The sequence below is a fragment of the Lissotriton vulgaris genome, unplaced genomic scaffold (genome assembly GCF_964263255.1).
Source record: "Lissotriton vulgaris unplaced genomic scaffold, aLisVul1.2 SCAFFOLD_254, whole genome shotgun sequence".
Taxonomy (NCBI): Eukaryota; Metazoa; Chordata; class Amphibia; order Caudata; family Salamandridae; genus Lissotriton; species Lissotriton vulgaris.
The window spans coordinates 160,337-181,191 of NW_028243099.1; the positions used below are offsets into that span (position 1 = coordinate 160,337).

The 20,855-nt window shown below is 44.6% G+C and overlaps 1 protein-coding gene across 1 annotated transcript in view; it reads right to left on the reverse strand.

Annotated features, from left to right (window-relative positions):
• Positions 1-20,855, reverse strand: part of EPHX2 (epoxide hydrolase 2) — a gene marked incomplete at its 3' end in the record, with an annotated part of 433,424 nt that overhangs the window by 131,913 nt on the left and 280,656 nt on the right. Inside the window, exons 9-10 of the mRNA XM_086948495.1 lie at positions 9,793-9,827; positions 9,668-9,694 (exon numbers count right to left, since the gene is read on the reverse strand). Of these exons, the coding sequence (XP_086804621.1) occupies positions 9,668-9,694; positions 9,793-9,827 (62 nt within the window). The remainder of the gene's footprint in view (positions 1-9,667; positions 9,695-9,792; positions 9,828-20,855) is intronic.

Genomic DNA, 20,855 nt, shown 5'->3' on the forward strand with positions numbered 1-20,855 from the left:
TAAGTGTGGTCTTGGGGTCGGTGTGTATCTGGAAGTGAAGGTGTTCGGCTGCTGTGAGGGTGTCGTCGGAGTTGGTCGTGATGCGGATGGTGTTCTTGTGGACGATCGCGATGCCTCCTCCTGTTTGGTTGATGCGGTCCTTTCGGATGATCTTGTAGCCGTCCGGGATGGCTATGGCGATGTTGGGCGCTGAAGAGGCGTTCATTCCCGTTTCTGTAAGAAAGGCGACGTCCGGCGTTGTGGTGTCGAGTAGGTTCCATAGTTCAATGGCGTGTCTGTGGACCGAACGGGTGTTGAGCAGGATGCACTTCAGGTGGTTATTGACGGAGCTCTGTTTGGCGTTTGTGCATGTAGTGTGGGTCCTGATGCAGCAGAACTTGCAGGGTTGGCAGGTGAAGGGTCCATGGGTGGGTCCTGGGACGGCTTGATGGCAGTCGGGGAGGCGGCCGGTGTTGAGTGCAGAGAGAGGACGTATGCTAGGCGGGAGGGGTGGTTTCTGCTGTAGCCAGGGGGTCTGGCGCTGGGCGCGGTCCAGGCGCGGACGGGTGTAGACGGGCTTACCTTTGGCGCGCCCGCTGCGCGTAAGTCTCCCTGACATAAGTGGATAGTGGAGGGGGCGGAGCGAGGGAGGAGCAGCTGGGAGGCGGGAGCGGGATGGCGAGAAGGGAGATGGGATCGAGTGTAGATGCTGTAGGGAGCGGGGGTGGGGCTGCGGGGGAGAAGCGGCTGGGAGCGGGGAGGGGAGACGGGCTGGGACCAACAAAATGGCACCACCAAACAACAACAAAGTAATGCAAGGAGAGATCGGGGCACCAACCAATAACAAAGTAATGCAGGGCGAGATCGACGCACAGTCTGGCGTGGAAATTAATTACACCAGCCATTATGATCAGCACAGTCTGGCACATTAATTAATGATAGCAGCAATACGATCGGCACAGTCTGGCACAAAAAATGATTATAGCAGCAATACGATCAGCACTGTCTGGCACATGAATTAATACTGTCGGTCAGCAGTCAGGCACAGAGCAAATACGATACCAAATCAGGCAGGGGTACAAGGACGGCCAGGAGCGGGTGGAGCGACCGTGTCTGACCAAGTCAGGGCGGTACTGTTTAGAGTCCCATAATTTAGCTTCTCAACTCTAGAGTGTACCTAGTTGGTTGAGGCCAGGTGCATCTCCCAAGCTTGCATATCTGAACGGAGGATTGCCTTCCAAGACTTTTGGGAATACGTATTCGATAAACGCTGTGATACCCACCCAGACTCATTCTTTTTGAGAACGGCGCGCCATAATTGGCACAGGTACTGCCACAATCAGCAGGCGGGCCCATGCGCCTCATAAATTCCATTGTGGACACTTCAGCATGTTGCAGAAGGCGAGTAAACAAGACCTCTTGGACTGGAGCAGGAATCACACCAGTTGGGGAGTTTTATGCGCCTGGTTTTCCTCTAGCCTTTTGATGTAATACTCCAAGCAAATGACCATCTCTCAGGTCAGTTCTTGACTCATGCTGCTTTGACTAAGCATCTACAAGGGGCGAGATTGGGACGGATCCAGAGACAGATGCCCTCACACGGACACTGGGACACATGGCAATGACAGGCACTTCATAACGATTGGCTATAGATCCAAAAGGGATGCCAAGCTCAAAGCACTGACCTCATTGAGATCTAAGTGGGAAGTAGAGCTGGGAGAACTACTGACAGACGCAGAATGGTCACCCACCCTTCAGTATATATACCATACCTCAATAAATGCATGCCTCAAACTATTTCAATTTAACTTCCTATATCAATCAATCAAGTGGCTTGTAAAGCGTGATAACGCACCAGTAAGGGTCTCAAGGCGCTGGGGGTAGGGAGGGGAGGGACTGCAGAGCTGTCGCAAGGCAATTTGGTTCAGCCGAAGAGTCAGGTCCCCCACTGAATTAGGGCAGTGACGGTGATTGCCTTAGGGTGAGAGGCTGTGTGTTCCAGGTCTTTGCTGCGAGGTAGGAGAAGGATCTTCCCCCGGCCGTGATCTTGAAAACGGGAGGCAGACAATGTGCTGCACAGCGCAAGTTTATAAACAGGTCTACCTTGAGAGGTGCTAGTATGGAGGAATGTGCAAACATACATTGATGCAGTGATAAATCAACAGGGACAAACCCCAAACAATAGCAGGGGAAGAGGTCTCAACGCCTTTAATGCTGCCAGCCAATCCAGCATTATCATGGTTAATGACTAGCATGCCCCATTGAAATCCAAACAACAAAATACTAATGTTGTGCTTGGGAATCTGGAGTAAAACTCTACTTTCATGAATAAACTAAGCAAAGCGCAATAATGTCAGTAGTGCAAAATACAACAGAAACCCAACAAGCCCATATGAAAGAAGCACACATTTTTTTCTTTTAATATGCCATACAAAACGCAAGCCGGAAAAGCTACATAACTGCAGAGGAAAATAACATACAGGGCCATCAGTAAACCACACAATGAAAATAAGAAATATAACAGAAAGCTCCTCCCTCACCAGTATCTTCCAAATGACCTAAAAGTGAGGGAGCAGGATTTTTATTTTTTGGGAGTTTAATATAGCGCGAACTAGCCGAGGCATCGGGTATTTTAAGCTTTTTACATGAGCAGTGCACCCCTTTCGTTGCAGATAAGCACATTAGTTTTTGTTAGGCATGGGGAGATTAAACCCCAGATGCATGAAGCACCCAATCTGCGAATCCCAAATAGCGAAAAATACCGAATCGCTATTCAGAATTCGCAGAATGGGATGCATCACCAAAATCAGTAAATATTTGCGAATCGCAACCGGCCGCAATCGCCATATGCGAATTTGTTAAAATCGCTATTAAATCGCAGAATCGGCTGTTTCCCAACCCCAAATTGCGATTTCGCGAATACCGAAATCGCAAATAGCGATCTCGCAGATTGCGAGATCGCAAAAACGGGAAGTCGCATTTTGAGCACAATGATGACATGCTTCATTTGGATCACAGAGCTGGATAGAGGAGGAGGCATAGCACTGAGCTCCAAGAGACACACCCTGCAGTCCCAAGACAGGATACATATTGATATCACAATGTCCCAGGAAGCTGCAGGACCAAGTGAAACAGCCAGGAAGCGCAAAATCAAGTTCTCTGATAGAGGGAGTCAGCAGGGACCATGACCAGCTGTTTTGGAAGCTGCCCCTGAAGGTGCCCGAGGCTAACAAGAGGTGCATCTGGCTGAGCATCAAGGCCAAGGTCAACATGGTGGGAGTCACGCACCAGTCCATCGATGACCTTAAAAAGAGGTGGTACGACCTCAGAGGCCGTGCCAAGGAGCGCATTGCGGAGAGACTGGGGGGGAGACTGGTCACAGGAGGAGGAGACTCCACAGTCCCCGAGAACACACCAATGGAGGACCTAGTGGAGGACACCATCAACCCTGCAGCCTGCGTGGGGGTCACGCAACTGGACACCACCCGCGCCACACACCAATCACAAGGTAAGAGCCATGCAACTGCGACCCCGTCCCCTAACAATGCCCATTCCCTTCAGAGCAAGCCATATTTGTAACCCCAGTAATTCAGTTCATGCCCCTCCCAAACGCCCAAATGCGTTGTGGGACCTGTAGTGTGACAATGTGTCCTGATAGCCACCAACAGTCAGAATAGTGAAGTGAAACATACCTCTAAAGCCAGTCAGGGAATGCAAGCCTGCATTCATGTTGCTACATCCCAGGTGCCTGAATCATATCATTAATCATGCACTCATTCACATCACAGGTGCTTCAGATGCTGAGACTTCTGACAGCGAGACACTCCACATTGTGGAGACACCTGATGAGACGGAGGGAGAGAGCCAGCCAGCATCAGCTCCTGGACCAGCACCTTCCCAAAGACACAGGGCCACCCCTGCAGCCATAGGAGAAGCACAACCTCACCAGTCGGCATGCATGGCAGTGGAGCAGATCCCACCCCCACCCAGGAGGCAGACATGACGGACAGCAACTGTGTGGTCACAAGCAAGCAGCAGGTTGAGGCAGCTGCGCTCTGTGGCCACCCCAGCAGACATGGAGCAACAGGCACATAACCTAGGCCTTGGTATTGAGGCTCGGATGCTTGTTGTGCACCGCAAGCAGGCACAGCACATGGCAGCAATGCAGCTGCAGCTCTACAAAACTGCACGCAACATTAGTCAACTCAATGAGAGTGTGCAGGAGCTAACCGCAGCCATCAAGGAGAGCAACCAACTGATGGTGGCGCAGCAGGACATCACACGCAGACACCACAAGCAGCTGCTGACACGGCTATCAGCCTACACACGCTCAAACCACCTGATTGGGAACGCCACTTCCCAGCTGTCGCGCAGGTCACTGGCCATGCAGATACAGATGGTACAATGCTGGGCAGATGTTGCAAGGGCCCTGGAGCAGGTCACCATCGCTGTGGAGAACCAACAGGCGGCCGGCCATGGCCAATGAAGGAAGGGGGATGATGCCAGTGAGGGGAAATCTAGCCTCAGCAGCCTGTCTATGCTGGTGCAACCAGAAAGGCGCCGCAGTTCCTGGCCCAACGCTGTATCACAGCAGAACACTCCCAACGTGGAGGTTGAGAGGCGACAGGGTGTGTCCGGCAGGAGGCGCCAGTGACTGTACATTTTCGGCAGTGCCATGGTGAGGTAACTACGCACGCCTGCTCAGGATACAAGAGCCTGTATGTCTCAATACAGTAGCACAAATGTTTGCAGATTTAAAGCACACCGAGAGCTTGTTCATTGAACAAAAGATTTATTTTGAACACAAATCTTCCTCATGTCAATCATTCATGTGGCATGCATGAGTGCAGTGTTGTGTAAGGAGTATGGGTGCACTAGAAATAGTTCAGTGTGATGTTAGCGCAGCGCCAGTGACCTTCAGCAGGATTCTCCCCATGTGCATGATGCACATGTGCAGGTGGCAGGTTGTCCCCCTCCGACTCACTACCAGATACCTCCACAGGTTTCCTCCGCTTGGTGGCAATATTGTGGAGTATGGCGCACACGGCCACGATGCGGCAGCAGACCTCAGGCCGGTATTTGAGGGCCCCGCCAGTCTTGTGGAGGATGCGGAATCGACTCTTTAACATGCCAAATGTCCGCTCTATCACATTTCTGGTGTGTATATGCGCAGCATTGTACCGCCGTTCCTGTGGTGTTGCAGGGTTGAGGTATGGGGTGAGGAGGTATTCACGGAGGCCGTAGGCGCTGTCACCTGAAGAGAAGAGCAGAGGGTCAGTGCCTGTTATGCGCAGCAACATGGTCTTGACATACTGTATGTGGGCATGTGTACTTACCTAGGAGATGTCCCTCGCCAAATTCACCACTGGCCAAGCGGGTGTGTAGGCCGCTGTGCCAGAAGATGAACGAATCATGCGTGCTCCCCGGGTATTGTGCCAAAATGTCTGTGATGATGGTCTTCGCATTGCTGACCATCTGGATGTTGAGGGAGTGATATGACTTGCGGTTCTGGTACATGTATTCGGTCTCTGCGGGTGGACAGATGTGAATGTGGGAGCAGTCAATGCAGCCAATTACATGGGGGAAATGGGCGGTGTGAACGAAGTCCAGATTTGTTTGCATTAAGTCCTGTTGGGTTGTTGGGAAGGTGATGTAGTGGTGTATCCAGCTCAGCATGGCGTCCAGGAAAGTCTGTAGGCAGCGTGACAGTGTACTCTGTGATATACCCCCTGCATATGCGACTATCCCCTGGAAGCTGCCGGAGGCCAGGAGGTGCAGGCAGCACAGGACCTGGACATGGGTGGGCACGGCATTGGTCCTCCGTGTTGGGTGCTGCATCAGGAGGTCAAGGTCTCTGATGAGCTTCTCTATCATTGTCCCATTGAGCCTGTATCTGGAGTAGGTCTCCTCTTCAGTCTGGCCCAGGAGTGTAATCCGCAGCCGGAAGATACACTCCTGGATCCTGCGTCGGTTCTGGGCTGCCGCTTGGAGCTTCAGCCGCCTTGCCACGATGTAGAGACCTGTTGTGACTTTCCTCATGCTCCTACTGAGTCTCCTTAAGTGTGTTTGATTTATCCAACACCTGTTTCTTGTTTGCCACTTTTTTTTTCACCAATTGGACTTCATGGTTACCACCTGGTTTTGCATCTCCTTAAATTGCAACTCGTATTTAGCGATTTATGGTATTTTCGCAATTGCGATTTATGATGAATGGGAATATCAATTTATTTGCGAATTCGCAATTTGTTTGCAAAGTCGTTATTGATTTTGCTAAATGTGTGGGTAATCGCTGTTAAGCAATCGCAATGGGGTTACCAAATGGTTTTGCGATTCTTTGTTTTGTGAATTCGCTATTTGCTGCTTTTGTACTTGATGCATGGTGGGAGCGGAAATTGCAAACGCAATCGCTGTTTCGCAGCGACTGCGATCGCAATATCGCTTGATGCATCTATGCCTAAGTGATTTGCCCAGAATCACAGGATGTGTAGCGACGTTGCCGAAACTCGAACCCGGTTCCCCAGGTCCGGAGGTCGAACGCTCTAACCGTAAGGTTACATCCACAGATCCAGGGAGGTTCACGGAGACACACAGTCACTCCTCTGTAGCAGCTATGGCAAACAGAAATAAATATGCCCTGGCAAACCCAATAGGTTTGTGTTTTAATGTGTATATACTTGCATATTATGGTGTTAAAGGGGAAGCAAACAACGTGCATAGAGAGATGCATGCTGACCTTATCACATAAGCACAACATATGTTCTTAAAGGTTTTATTGTATTTTGTAATGCAGGAAAAGAAACAGATGGGCAAGTACCCTGATTAAAAATATGTTTTGTGTGCATTCTGTTGTTAAAGGTGGTTGATACATATTGAAACACACAGAAGAGGTAGACGTTGTCAATGCTCGCCTGCTGCTGCACCTGTGACCTATCACCTGTCCTATCACCTGTCCTATCACCTGTCCTGGCACCTGTCCTGGCACCTGTCCTGTCACTGCTCAGTGGGTCATGAGAGCATGCATGGCTATCTGCCTGCTCATCCACACAGCTTCGCACTGTAAGGGGGGTGAGTGTGCAAGGGTGAAAAGGGCAGAGGGGAGCATGCACGGAGTCTGCATGCATGTTGGCCTATGTATAAACTGGGAAGCCCGTGAATGTCTTGCTCTAGCTACATTGAGCGTGTTTCTCTGACGTATCGCGTTGCTCTATGTTTGGTAAGCTCGCAAGATAGCACAGTGGGCTGAGAAGACACTGTTGAAATGCATGTGTGTGTGATCTGCAGGCTGAAGGATAAAATGCGGTGAAGGACTTAGCATTCAACCACTCCATGGTTAACAAAACGAGTAATAATTGCACAACATTACTAATCGTTATTATTAAAACATGGCGGAAGCGAGGCCCTGCCCATCAGGTCATCTCCTCACAGTCTTTTGGCTTTTTTAGAAGTGCACAATGCATCTTACAATCATCTGAGTGAACCTTCTTCCAGCCTTAATGGTCTGTTGGAGGTGAGCCAGGCATGTGACTGGCTGCAGCCCACCCTCCTCTGCAGGCCATCGATCTGTCATTTCTATTGTCCTACTTGGTTTTCAAAGGAGCAGCTCCTTAGCCCTCCTGATCTCTGCAGGTTCGCATTTTTGCAACAGCTTAGCCAGTTTTGTTTTCCAGAGGTGCGTCATGCGACTGGCTCTGACCCAGCCCTACAGCCTGTAAGATGGGGCTGGGGAGGTCTGAGGCTGTGTGGCTAGCGTGTGACCGACTCTTAGCTCTGGCAGTCACTGGTTCACCTGTAATGGCAGACTCTTCTCCAGCCCTACCGGCCTTTCAGTATTGTGTCAGACACGTGGCTGCCTCTGCTCAAACTCTACTGGCCTTTTCACAGGTGGGCCTCATACGACCAATGATGGCCAAATCCTACTGGCATTTCTGAGGTGTGCCTGACGTCAGCAAAGCCCTACTTGCCAGCCAGATATGCACCTGGCAAGAGACTGACTGCTCCAGTGAGGAAGGCTTTTTAGAGTCATGCCTGAGACGTGAATCTGCTTTTTAATGACACCGGCCACTTAGACATGTGTCCACTTCCCCGGGAGGCTGGTCATGTGTCCGCCATGATTTCCTTCCCTAGCTCTCGTGTGAGACTTAGAATCTTTTTACGGAGTTTTATAGCGCAACTTGACCTGAAGGTATCGGGTATCAGACCGCTTTACATAGCACCAGTTACGTGAACATGAGGACACACATTCGTTTTGGGGAGATTAAGTGATTTGCCCAGAATCACAGGATGTTGAGCGTCATTGCCAAGACTCGAACCTGGTTCCCCAGGTTTGAGGTCGACCGCCCTAGCCGTTAGGCCAACTCCTCTCCCCTACCCTGAGACCTGTGCGTGAAGCACATCAAATATCACGACATTCAGTGCCTGTAGATGGTAGAGCTGGATACATATAGCCACTGGACCATGAAGGGGGGATGCTCAGGGCAACACAGTTGGAAAAAGCCTCAGAAATATCTTGAATGGATCTGCAAGGTTATGCAGTGTGACCATTTAAATATCTGATTAGGACAAGGCTACATGTAAATCTTTGCTAAATTACAGAGGTTGAGTGGGGCAGATTGTTCACAAACATTTTTTAAAATGCATATATATTTGTTAGGGAGACAATGACTACAAACTATTTATGTTGGATTGAACTGTACACCAGTTAAAATGGAAAAGTTGCCTCTGGTTGATTCGGATGTGAATTGAAAGAATAAGATACAAGTAAAGGCACATATATACATGCTATTAACATATTAAAGCTGCATATTTATCGAACGTTACGTAGTATTACATGAACCAACTATTCTTACAGAGAAAATGTTTTTCTGAAATGTATGGCTTGATTCTGATCAGAAATTCCCTATCAAAGTTATGGGTTCAGAACTCAGAAGGCAGTGATGACAGCCCAAAACCTCAGATTATGTCAATGGAAATGTCACTGTTATGCCGCCTTCCACCAATAGATATATTTGAAAACTCCCATATTGCTAAATGTAAAATAGGATACCTTGGTTATTTTTACGATTCTCAAAGGTGACAGCTACGTTTTAATTAGAAGCAAACTGTTGAATTTTTACAGAACATTTTACCAAGGTGTCTGGTCAAAGAAAAAAATACATTTGATTCAGAAAATATTTTTCCAATTCAGCAAGTAAAAAAGGAGGTGGTGCTGTGAGCCTAATATTGATCTATCTGAAATATATTTGTCTCTAAAAATATGAAATGTCCAGGTCAGCTGTGAAGCACATTACATGAATGTGAGTAAAACCTGCGACCCGGCACCTGCCAGCACGCAGTGCAGTTGCCACCAAAGAAAGACTACAGAGTCAACCGAGGAATAACAAGAAAGAATCCTATAGAAGCCATTCCTCTACATGTGGCTGAAGAGCTGACATGGGTGCACGGAAACAACTGGCCTACGTCACCATGAACTCATCCTGAAGAAGCGTGAGTACGAAGGTGCTACTAGGAGATTCAAGCCTGTGCAAGATATGCAAGGCATACTAAGAAGCCATAAGAAGAACATAAATGTTTGTCAAGCAACGTTTGGCACTAACCTAACAATTGCAAAGGTAGATGTCTATGCAGAAAGTTCCATAACCCAGGTGCATTCACTTAAAAAAACAGGAAAGATTAGGTATAAAGGCCTTACCAACTTATTGAGGAAAACCACCAGATCCTGAAATGAAACAGAGACAGCCCTTGTTAGAAATACAGGAACTAGCTTGAAGAAAAGCTACATACTAAAGCCAGAAAAATCCTGATTATTTTTTATACCTTGCAAATTTCTTCTTGGGAATATTCACCAACGTCTAAAACAAAGAAAAACACATACGTGTTACTCATTTACAAATTTTAACAATTATCAGACTGATGCTGTACATACACCAGTGTTCACACCTGCAGCAATTAGAGCACTTTATAATACAATTATTACAGACAGACATTTTCATTTATTGATTTAGGAACAGTTTAGGAAGGATTTACCACTAACTTGATATGTTAGGGGATGGGAAGGACTTGTCCAGGAAAATCCCAACAACTATGGGGCTTAAACAGGGGTGCGTATTGGAACCCACTCTCTTCAACTTATATATGTCTGACCTTTCGTCAGAACTGGATATTTGCAATTCTCATTCGCCTAAGTTGGGTGGGCTTTCACTTCCCAACCTCTTGTACGCAGACAATCTCGTACTTGTCAGCCAGACCCCTATCGGCCTCCAACGCTTATTGGACACAAGTAGTCGTTATTCAACATCTAACGGATTATCCATTAACCATGATAAAACAAAGGTTATGAGGATGCATCCAAAGAAGGAAACCTCTAAACACTGCCGGCATATGGTAGGCACCCCAATCGAAGTAGTTGACCGATATAAGTATCTAGGTGTGATCATGGATAACAAGGGGACTTTTAATTTACAATAGAAGCAATCAAAAGAAGAGGCAACGCGATTGCAGTTGCCATAAAATCGATAAAACAGAAAACGTCCGGTCCTAGCCTTATCCCACTGCTACAAGTCTGGAAAGCAAAACTCATCCCAGCAATCTGTTATGGGGTGAGTGTCTGAGGGGAAGAGATGCACTGACTTTGGACAGAACTGTTTCAAGAGCTGCCAGAATAATATTTAGTCTACCAAAATACGTCTCGCCAGCCCAGATAAGGCTAGAATTCGGCATGCAAAGTCAAGAAAAATCCCGTAAAGGAGCTTATGCTTGGTACAGGATAAAAAACTCTGAAGCAGGCACACTGAACACACTTATGGAGGGAGATACATCTAAAGAGGGAGTGTGCAGCAAGGACTTATTTGACAGCATCAATAGATCGTCTGGGACTGAAGGTACTCTGGACCGCTTCAGGGTCATATCATTGTTTTAAACAAATTGTTAATAAAACAGTGAAGAAGCTATCACTACTAGAAGATAAGGCAACACTCACAGAAAGAGCCCACGATGGTTTGTGGTACACAGTTACGATAAAGATAAATCCTCTCCACAACCATATTTAGGCACGGTCTTCAGTAGAAAGAGGAAAGAAAAATATCTCCATTTGCAATAGGGTATTTTACCATCTTTACCGCACCTTCCCCTGTGGAAGCGACTTCAGGGTCAGACATTATGCCGCCTACGTGAGGATGCCAAAGAAAGTGTATTACACCTACTATGTATATGCGGAAATTTACAGGCTGAACGGGAACAGCTATTAAAGCCTCTCTTTGTACATACGAGGATAAGAACCTGCAGACAAGCTGTGAAGGCATGTTTCGAAGGTGGAGATGTACAACTAGCGTGTCGCTTTGTTTAATTCATGGAAGCAGTAAGGACAAAAGCTCTAGCGCCAAGCGACCAGAATGCTTAATCTTGGCATCACCTGCCCGGTCGCAGCGAATAGTAAATACTCTCTCATTGCTGTTTTTAACTAACTGATGATGGAATAGTCCCTCTCTCTCAGTGAGAACTGAGCCTCGCTTTTTCTTACCTGATGGCCTGTGTAAACATTTAATCGCAACTGCTGTGTGCATGCTAATATTATTTATGAAAGATTTTATATGTTTTTTTAAACGGTTCTTGAAAACGAATTTTGCTGCTTTTACGTTTTTTATATGGAAATTGTAAAGGTTTTAATTAACTAAACAATAAATATTACTTACTAACTTGATATGGATCCAACAAGTCATCCCGAGCTTCCAAGTCTCTACAACTGGGGCTTTCACCACTTGAGCCATGAATTCATACAGCTGTGCCTATTCATTGAAAGATTGTTTGGATTTATGGATGCTGTGAGTGTTCTCCTTGGTGGTGAGGTAGTGGCCACAAATGGTCCATCACATATTAGAACACTGGATTATTGGGATCTTCATTGAAAACAATGGAGTGCCGAGGACTTCCAATGGCGGTATAAGCCTGGAGCAGCAACATTCCAATGCTCGGTCCTTAAACGCCAGACCAGGCCTTTAATGGCCAGTAGAGCCACTATGGCGGGCTCTAAGGCTAGTATATTATTGCCTCATCTGGGCAGTATACTACATAATCCTGGTAGTTCTCAAATAAAGTCGATTTTTCTGTACTCTTCAGATGAATGTTGTTCTAGCAGAAGGTCCATACAATATTGGAAAACGATTAGGTGTAGATAGCACTCACAACAGAGTTAGAACGGGCATGTGGTGCAGGTAGTTCATCTCAAGGTGTTGCTCTGACTAACTTCTTAGAATGAATGGTGCAAAAGCAGGATACAGATACAAGTGCTTCGGAAGTTAGAATGTTATATACGATGAACTACAAATATTGGCACCAATGGCAGGTCAACTGTGTCAATTTAGCAATGTAGATGTGAAATTATCTTATCTTAAACCCCCAAACACAAAAGGAAATGACGTCATTGAAGTTGATAAAAGCACCACTTTCAGTGGAGGGCAACAAGAAAAACTGCAAAAATCGCCCTGAGGGAGGTACAAAGACCCACACTTTACTAACCCCAAATCCCACTGAAGTTGTTTCCTCACATACGGCCGTCTATCACATGTTCACTTTCACGTCACCTCCCTTATTCTCTCGCCTCCATCTATCCTGGTTCTTTGGAAGCCAGTCTTTCCCTCCGCTATGCCTTTCTTTCTCTTGTCTCATTTTAGTCCTATCCCAATTCCCCCTTCATGCCTTTTATTATCTCACCTCCATCTCTACTTATTTCTCTCTAGCCCCATCTTTCCCAGTACTCTCTTTGTGCTCCTCATTCTCTCCAAATCTCCCCGTTAACATGTGGTACCCATTGTTCCACTGTTCCTGCTTTATCGCTTTTATTCCCACACTTCCTCCTCTTCCAAGTACCACGTCTCATGTTGGGTTTCTAATTTCCCCATATATCCTGCTCGCTTTCTCGCTTACATGTATTCAGTTTCCCTAGCTTAACCACCTTAGCCTCTTTTGATTTTCCTCTCAGATCCCTCATTCTAAATGTTCTCACCTCCCTCCATAGAAACCTCGTCCCATCTTCCCTATCTCTCACATCTTTCCTGTCACCTCCACGTCTCACATTCTCTCACCTACGGCGCTCTTAGAATTTGTTTCCTCCAAGTTTCAGTTTTTGTCTCACTCGATTTCTGTCTCTTTATCACCTTGCCTCCCACTGCTCTTCTCTTTTCACCATCACTCATTATTTCACCTTTACCCAGTCCCATCACCTTCTTACTTCTATCTCTTCAAAGTCCTGTCCTCATCTCATCCCTATCTCACTTAGTTTCTGCCTTGCCTCGATATTTACCTCTCTAACTCTCTTACTTCCATACCAAAGTTACACTCCCACCTCCAAGTCTACAAAACCTCAAACTGTCTCATAACTATCTACACTTTCGATTTTTTCACACATTCCCTCTCAGTTTTTCTCTTGCCACCATGTATGTTTTTTCCTCTTTCTTCCAAGTTCTGGTTCTCCCCACTCTTTTCAACATCTGTATATGCTTTCTTATTTTTTCGATCCTCCTTTCTTGCTATGTATTTTTCTTTTTACCTCCTGGAACTTCTCACACCCCATTCCTATACTGTTCGCATTCGGTGTTGGTCCTTCCTCACCTCCATGGATGTCTTTCTGTGGATATGTATTTGTTCCCATTTCTCTCTCTCTTTTTGCCAGCCATGCCTCCCAAACACATCTGGTGGCATTGCCCATTCTTTCTAACTGCCCAGGATTCTTTCTCACCCTGGGTTTATTACTGTCCTGTATGACTATCTTTCTCTCTCTCAATCTATCTTTTCCTCTTCTCTTCTATCGGTCATACTTTTTTTATTTCCCCTCCACCAATTATTTTGACCCCTTTCTCTTCATATTGTCTTTATTTTTGCCTTCTCCCTCTTTTTTCTCTCAGTCGCATGTTTTTTTCTACTATTTCTTACTCAGTCTTTTTTTCACTATTTATAGGTCTGTATTTTCTTTTTTTTATTATAATTCTATTTTCTTTTTTTTCCCCTCCCTTTCGTTTTCCTCCCTGCTCTCTTTTTCTTCATAAAACTCTATTTTGTTGCTTAAAGCTTGCTATCTCCCAAAAAGACAAAGCTGTATGCAAGATCTAAAAAGTCTGTAACGAGATACTGCTCCTTTCATATCACAGATTTATTTTTATTTTTATTACAGATGGCACTGTCCACCACAGTGATACCAGAAATAACCAGTCTCTTGAAGCCACACACAAGTGATGTGGGACACAGAAACTAACATATTTTGCTTCCTGTTTTATATTCTGACCTTTACATCCAGAAACTCTTCAGCATCGCAGATAACGCTGCGAGCAACAAAGCTGCTTCTACACAAGCAGAAGTAACAAGTGACATTTCACACAGCGAGCACTGTCCACGCACCGCCCACTCATCTGTGAATAAGAGACTTCTTCAGAAACAGCAGCTCTTCCGCTGAAAGAGGATCTGACCAAGGAGTTCAGAGCCCTGAAGCCCTCCTGGATGCGCGCAGTTACTATTGAGCCTTAGAGGCTTCCGTAGGCACACCTGAGGCTGGAACCTTAGAGGCTTCCGTAGGGACTCTTGAGGCTGGAGCCTTGAGAGGGTGGGGATTGGAAGGTAGGGGTGATTTTGGTGAAAAAAAATATAGAGAGGTGCTGTGCAAAATTTCCATTTGCAAAAAGTGGTTGCCTACGGCACACTGACTTTATGCAAATGAAGGAAATTTTGCGAACCGACCAATGTACGGGTCATAAAATTCTGAACCATAGTGGGTTGCAATCCAACCTACCTCATCAATATTCATGATGTAGGATGTAAATTGTGACTCACTACGACTGGATGCCATCTCAGGGGTTGCAGCCTGCTGGGGTCAGGAGACCACCATGTCATTGATCGGTTTTAATGTAGTCAACCTTTTTTTTTTTAATATAGCCCGTTTCCCTTACAGGATATTGTTCTGCATTTAAAAAGAAAGCTGTTTTGTTTGTTTGTATGACTTGGCAGTGGTCCCATGGATTATAATGGGTTAACAATGCCTTTGAAATTTTAGTAAATGTAAATGTTTTGCAACCAGATTTCCGTGGAGAAAGATTGCAACAACTGTTAATGAATCGCCGTTTGGATGGGATGCCCTAAAAAAGCCCATCCAAACAACGACTCATAATGGGTTCTAAACCCATTTTCCAATTCGGTTACCTATTACTAAATTGTGTTTAGTACATAACAAATAGCCATTTTACGGGTTGCTAACCCTGCGATTCTGCGACTGCAAAATTGCTTTGTTCATAAGGTCCATGGTTCTTCAGCAAACTACTAAGAAAAGGGCTAAACCTAATATGAGTCACTAAATGACCTTTATTGCTTCAAGAAAAAAAAGTGAAGTGACCTTTTATTGGGTTTTGTAACGAAGAACTAAGATATTATCAGTAGAAAGTTCAAGTAGAAGCAATTAATCGATTAGAGAAAAAAAATGTATGGTGACATGTACGATGCATTATACTGGTCTCAAAAGGGCCATTGGGCCGTTTGCGACAAATAAAATGCATTCTTCTATGTACAAACCCTATTTTGCAAGTCGGTAGCCTATTGCCGACTCGCAAAATATAGTTTGGGAATCGTTATAAGGAAGGGGGTGCCAAGGGTGTCCCTTCTTAATAGCGAGTCGCCGGGGGATGTACGATTGTTTTGAGACCAGAATGCGGTCGCAAAACAATCGCAGTTTACCACCGACTTCGAATAGGTTGGTAAGCCAATTGCAAACAGGAAGGGATCCCCAGGGAACCCCCTTCCCCTTCACGAATAGTAGCAAAAACGTTTTTTAAGAGCAGACAGTGGTCCCAGGTACCACTGCCCACCCTTAAAAAATTAAACAGAATTTTCTTTATTTTTAAACGCATCCTTTTACAGAAAACTGGCTGCATTAAAAAATTATTTTATTTAAAAGCAAGCACAGACATGGTGGTCTGCTGCCCCCAGCAGGTCACCATCCCTGTGCTATTGCCCATTCTTAATTGGTGGCAAATTGCAACCTACTTCATGAATATTGATGAGGCAGGTCAATTGCGACCCCATTGGAAATTGCTAATGTGCCAGACACATTAGTACACTTCATTTTGCGAGTCTCTGATTGCGAATCACAAAAAGTCGCAATTAGAGACTTGCAAATTGAAATGCTTGTATATCTGGCCCTCAGCGAGAAAAGTTAAAAAAACTTCACGTTACATACTGCAGATCTTTTTTTAGAGTACACCCAAAGGGAACTCACTCTATATTATTTAATCGATCTCAGATACGTTGACTATTTAGAAAGGACCAATGTCTACATTAATCAAAATGCATAGTGTAGTAGTGTCCCAGCATCTTCAGTTAGACCCTTTTCTGCAAGAGCTATTTGTCACACACCCTGAAGAAGGTCCTGGATGACTGGGGGTGGGGTGTACTGACAAATACTACTGCCCTGTAACATTAATCACAGCAACGGGACATGATTATACCAGAGAACTTGGACACCATGTTAATTATATGCCAAAGTACACACTGTGACTGCAGAGTATAGAGAATATACCACATTGCGATATTGTCAAACTACTCTACAGCCAACACTGCAGTCTACAATACAAAGCCACAGCTAGCCAAAGTACACCTCTTTTGGACAAAGGCCTGGTTAAAAAAAGGTCTAACAAAAAAAATTCTAAAACAGAATATAAAGACAAACCACTTAAACACACAATGCTGAGCACCATTAGTGAAGCAGTTACAGGGTGAGCAATAAGCAAGTACTCTGTAGCACCAACAGCACTTTTGGGACAACCAAGTACTTGCTTCTTGCTGACCATGATAAACGTACAGGGACAGGCGCATATTTCGGTATGCAGTTTGGATTGCCTTTACCACAAATTTACATAGTCCGTTAGGTTGTGGCAATTTGCTCTTAAATAAGAAATGTGTTTATTTCCTGACAGATTCATTTCTAATAAATGTATTCTTAGAAGACCAGAATGAAATTGATGCACTCTTGAAAAATGGTACAGCTTGTTCACATTATATTCCTCAGATGCTCACTGTCCCTTGTTCTGATGATGGCCCATGAATTCTTATAGTAAGGTCGAAACTGTGTCGAACATTAAAAAGGGAACAACTCTGTTTAAGATACAACAAATTGGGAACACAGGCTTCCTCTAACTTTCTTCTCCTTTCTATATATAGTCCTACTGCCGCTAGTAAAAACATCTATGTGCCACTTTAGTCTGCTGCTTTCATTCCAAGAGCAGTTCTTTGAGCACTGTGTTGTTGCTATTCACTCCTTTTTGATTATTTTGCACTGCAAATGAATTAAACAATGCGAATTTTTTTTTTTAAAAACCCACCTTGGTCAAGTATTCTCAAATCTTTATTGATGTGATCTTTCCAAGTATGTCTCAGATCTTACAATAGCTAGATGTTTTGTTGTAAATGGGAATAGACAAATAGATGCTCACATGCAGTATCCGCAGTCGTAATTACTCCTGTAATTTCTTTTGTATGAGTTATTTTTTTGTTTTTGTTTAATGAACAGCCCTGAGCTCATAACTGTGGGAAACCCTATATTCTTACAGCTTTGAGTCAGCTGAGTTCTGATATTCCCTCAATGTTCATTTGAGGATTCTATTAGCCTTATGTAGTCCATTCTGGTATACTATTCCTTGGTACAGTGGGACCTACCTCAGTGGAATTAAGGACCTGAATCAGAGTGGAGTAGATGGGTGTGCCATCCATGTAGTAAATGACCAATTATATTGTATGACGTTGCTACCTATGCCACTTAATAGGTTCATGTGGGCAAGACAACACAACCTTTAAAACAGAGAATCGTGGAACGTAAGAGTAATGCAAGTAAAAGACATAACACTGCAACACAACTATAACAAGACACATAAATTGGTTGGAACATACTATGGCTCAATCAGAATTCAGGTTTTGGACATTATAAGAAGTCACATGCAAGAGGCGTGACCATCAACGGATTACTTTCTAAATAGAAACTGCAACAACAATAAAAAAGTAAATGGTATGAATGAGCAGAAAGATATTTTAAGAAACAAACATAAGGGGTTACAGGTGTTCCATGGTATAACCAGAGATGTTAAATAAGTCTGGGCTTTCTGTTTAACTCCGCGTCGTCCTAGACCAATGAGGTTCTTGGGGGAATGACAGGTTATATACTCTTGGTTAGTTGATTACATTTACAATAGCAAATGATTATTTTGGGCAAGCAGTTTGAAAGTGTTTCAGTTATGGGTGGCAGTAATTAGGAGAATTTAGCTAGAAGGGGGGGGCTACTAAGTGTCCTCAGGGGGCTGTGTGTAGGTGTCCATGATGACTTTCACCTAAAGATTGGCTTGCCCCCCAAGTCTGTGGAGCAGTGGTGTGGTTTTTGTGGTGCAGGAAAAATAAACACTGAATGTTTGATTGTATGAATGTATGTACATTATTTGTAAAGTGCAAACCCCGCCGGAGAGTGCGGATCGCTGAAGAAAGGCTGCAGGTCTGCATATGCGATTCATAGTTTACAATGAGGCAGAAAACTCATGGGCAGATAGGTTTCCATCATGTAAGTAAGCTCATGTAGTTCAAAGTAGTTGTAAGATCCCTCTGGAGGTCTTTGCTAGGAGGTAGTGTGAAAGCCGAAAACCTTGATGAAGGACTGATATTTATTATACTACTTCTGCCCTACTCCCAAAAACTACAAATCCCAATTTTTCAATATGCTGAAGACCCTCAGATCGATCTCAGAGTACCATCAGCCAACATGATTTATTATCCAAAATCCTGTTTGGCCTTCATTCACTAACGGATATCAGCTATATTACTCAACATTTCCTCACCTTATTGGGGGTCCTCCTTAGTGGCAACTACTTTAAGTCTATGCTATTGAAATGTCTCCCAGCCATGAATCTGGATAGTATCTCCACTTATTCTCTGTATGCAACAAGGGTATGAAGAACAAAACCACTGTGCGATAGCAAATGTTGCTATTTTGCATATTCACAGATTTTGACACTGCAAAATGACAATTGTTTTTACTAACCAATTTTTTGAGCTGGAAAAGCCTTTCACACTTGCAAAACGGGTTTTGGGACCCATTCCGTAATCCAATTTGGAGAGGCATGAAAGATCCGTCCGCTCAAAATTGTGACTTGCGAGGGCGTGGCTTGCGCGCCGTGGCAGAATGGCGTTTCCTGTGTGAGCTCCGCTTCAGTGCGGGACTCTTCACCGCTTTTTGAACCTCCTTTCCTCCCTCGACCGGAATGATGGGACAGACTTCTGCGTTGGATGCTGCAGGGAATCCGAGGAGCGTCTCCTGAAGGATTTCCCCTGCGTTTTTACCTCTCCAGCAGCACCGGTAATTTTACCAATTTTCGGACGCGAGCGGCCGCCATTTTGGGTTGCGGAGCTCGCGTCCCTCACATTTAAATATTTCTATGAATTTTACTGATATTTGATACTCTTGGATTGATTTCGACCACATTACCTTTGTTTTACAAAATATTTTGGCAACTTTTTTCTTGAATTAACTTGTGGAGCTCATGTTTTTATTGTTAATGCTGCCGTGAAGTCCTTTCTCCTCAGACATGAAAAGCCGCCATTTTCTGGTCACTAGGCTTACTTCTACTCCTCTTTAAATTGCTTTGCTACCTCTACTGTCTGTGAACTTAATCCTCTTATATTCTTTTCTACCATGTGCCATGCCACACTCATTTGCTATCAAGGGCACTAATGGTTTACCATGCTATTTTCATTACCCTCAAGGTTTTGACTAACATGGTGTTTCACAGTAGATGCTGAGCTGCATATGTGACCAGTCCTACTATCCTTTCCGTACTATTATACTACTGTTTTTTTTCTCCATGTGCTGCAATAAGGAAAGATTTTAGTTGCATGCATGTTGTTGCACTATACCAGTGACTTTGACTGCAGTGATGTTTCTGTCTTCACACTAGCAACGCAATTTCCTGGATTGCATTATGTTTACAGGCGACTTTGTATTTACTGGAATCTCTGCACTGCTTTTCTATTAAATTTCGTCAATTGCCTCATGCAGGTATCGTCATCTTGACCTACTTGCTGCATCTACATCCTTGTCATCTCTTCAGTGTTCTTTTTTTCATCACACAATGGCAAGTGACCTACATTCTGCTAAATCATCTGTAACTGAAACCAAACCAAAAAGGCATAAAAATGACCCACCCTCCCCTATTCATTCTTCTCAAAATCCTGTTTTGGACTCCATACTTGATGAAGTCCGGGGTCTCCAACCCTTTATGACTGCAACCAATAAAATACTGAAACAGATCGAAGATCGATTGATTACTATGGAGAGTAAGCTTCACACTGAGGACCTTGAAAATCGCAATCGTAGGAATAATCTACGTCTTTATGGTTTACCAGAAAATATTGAAGGTCCTAACATGGTTTTATTTCTGCAAAAATTTCTTACTGAACTTTTAGACCTTCAACCTACATCAACTCCCCTCAACATACAGAGAGCACACCACCTGGGTTGTCTTGCCTCTAATGCTTCTAAACCACGTGGCATCATAATGCTCATAAGGCAGTCAGACTTAAACGTCGTCTTATTTGGTCGGGCCATAACATTTTCATTTCCCAGGACATATCTAATGCAACAAATGCCCGTCGCAAAGAGTTCCTTGGTCTTCGTCCCCAACTGCGCCAACTCAACATCCAATATGGGATTCTTCACCCATGTCTCTGCAAGATAACCCACGATGGTCGAACATGCTCATTTGAAGATCCGGGAAAACTTAAATCTTATCTCTAGGGTCTTCCATCGTACGGAATGGACACTTATCCTTGATCTCTTCCTCCAATGTACTGCTGTTATAGAAACGCAT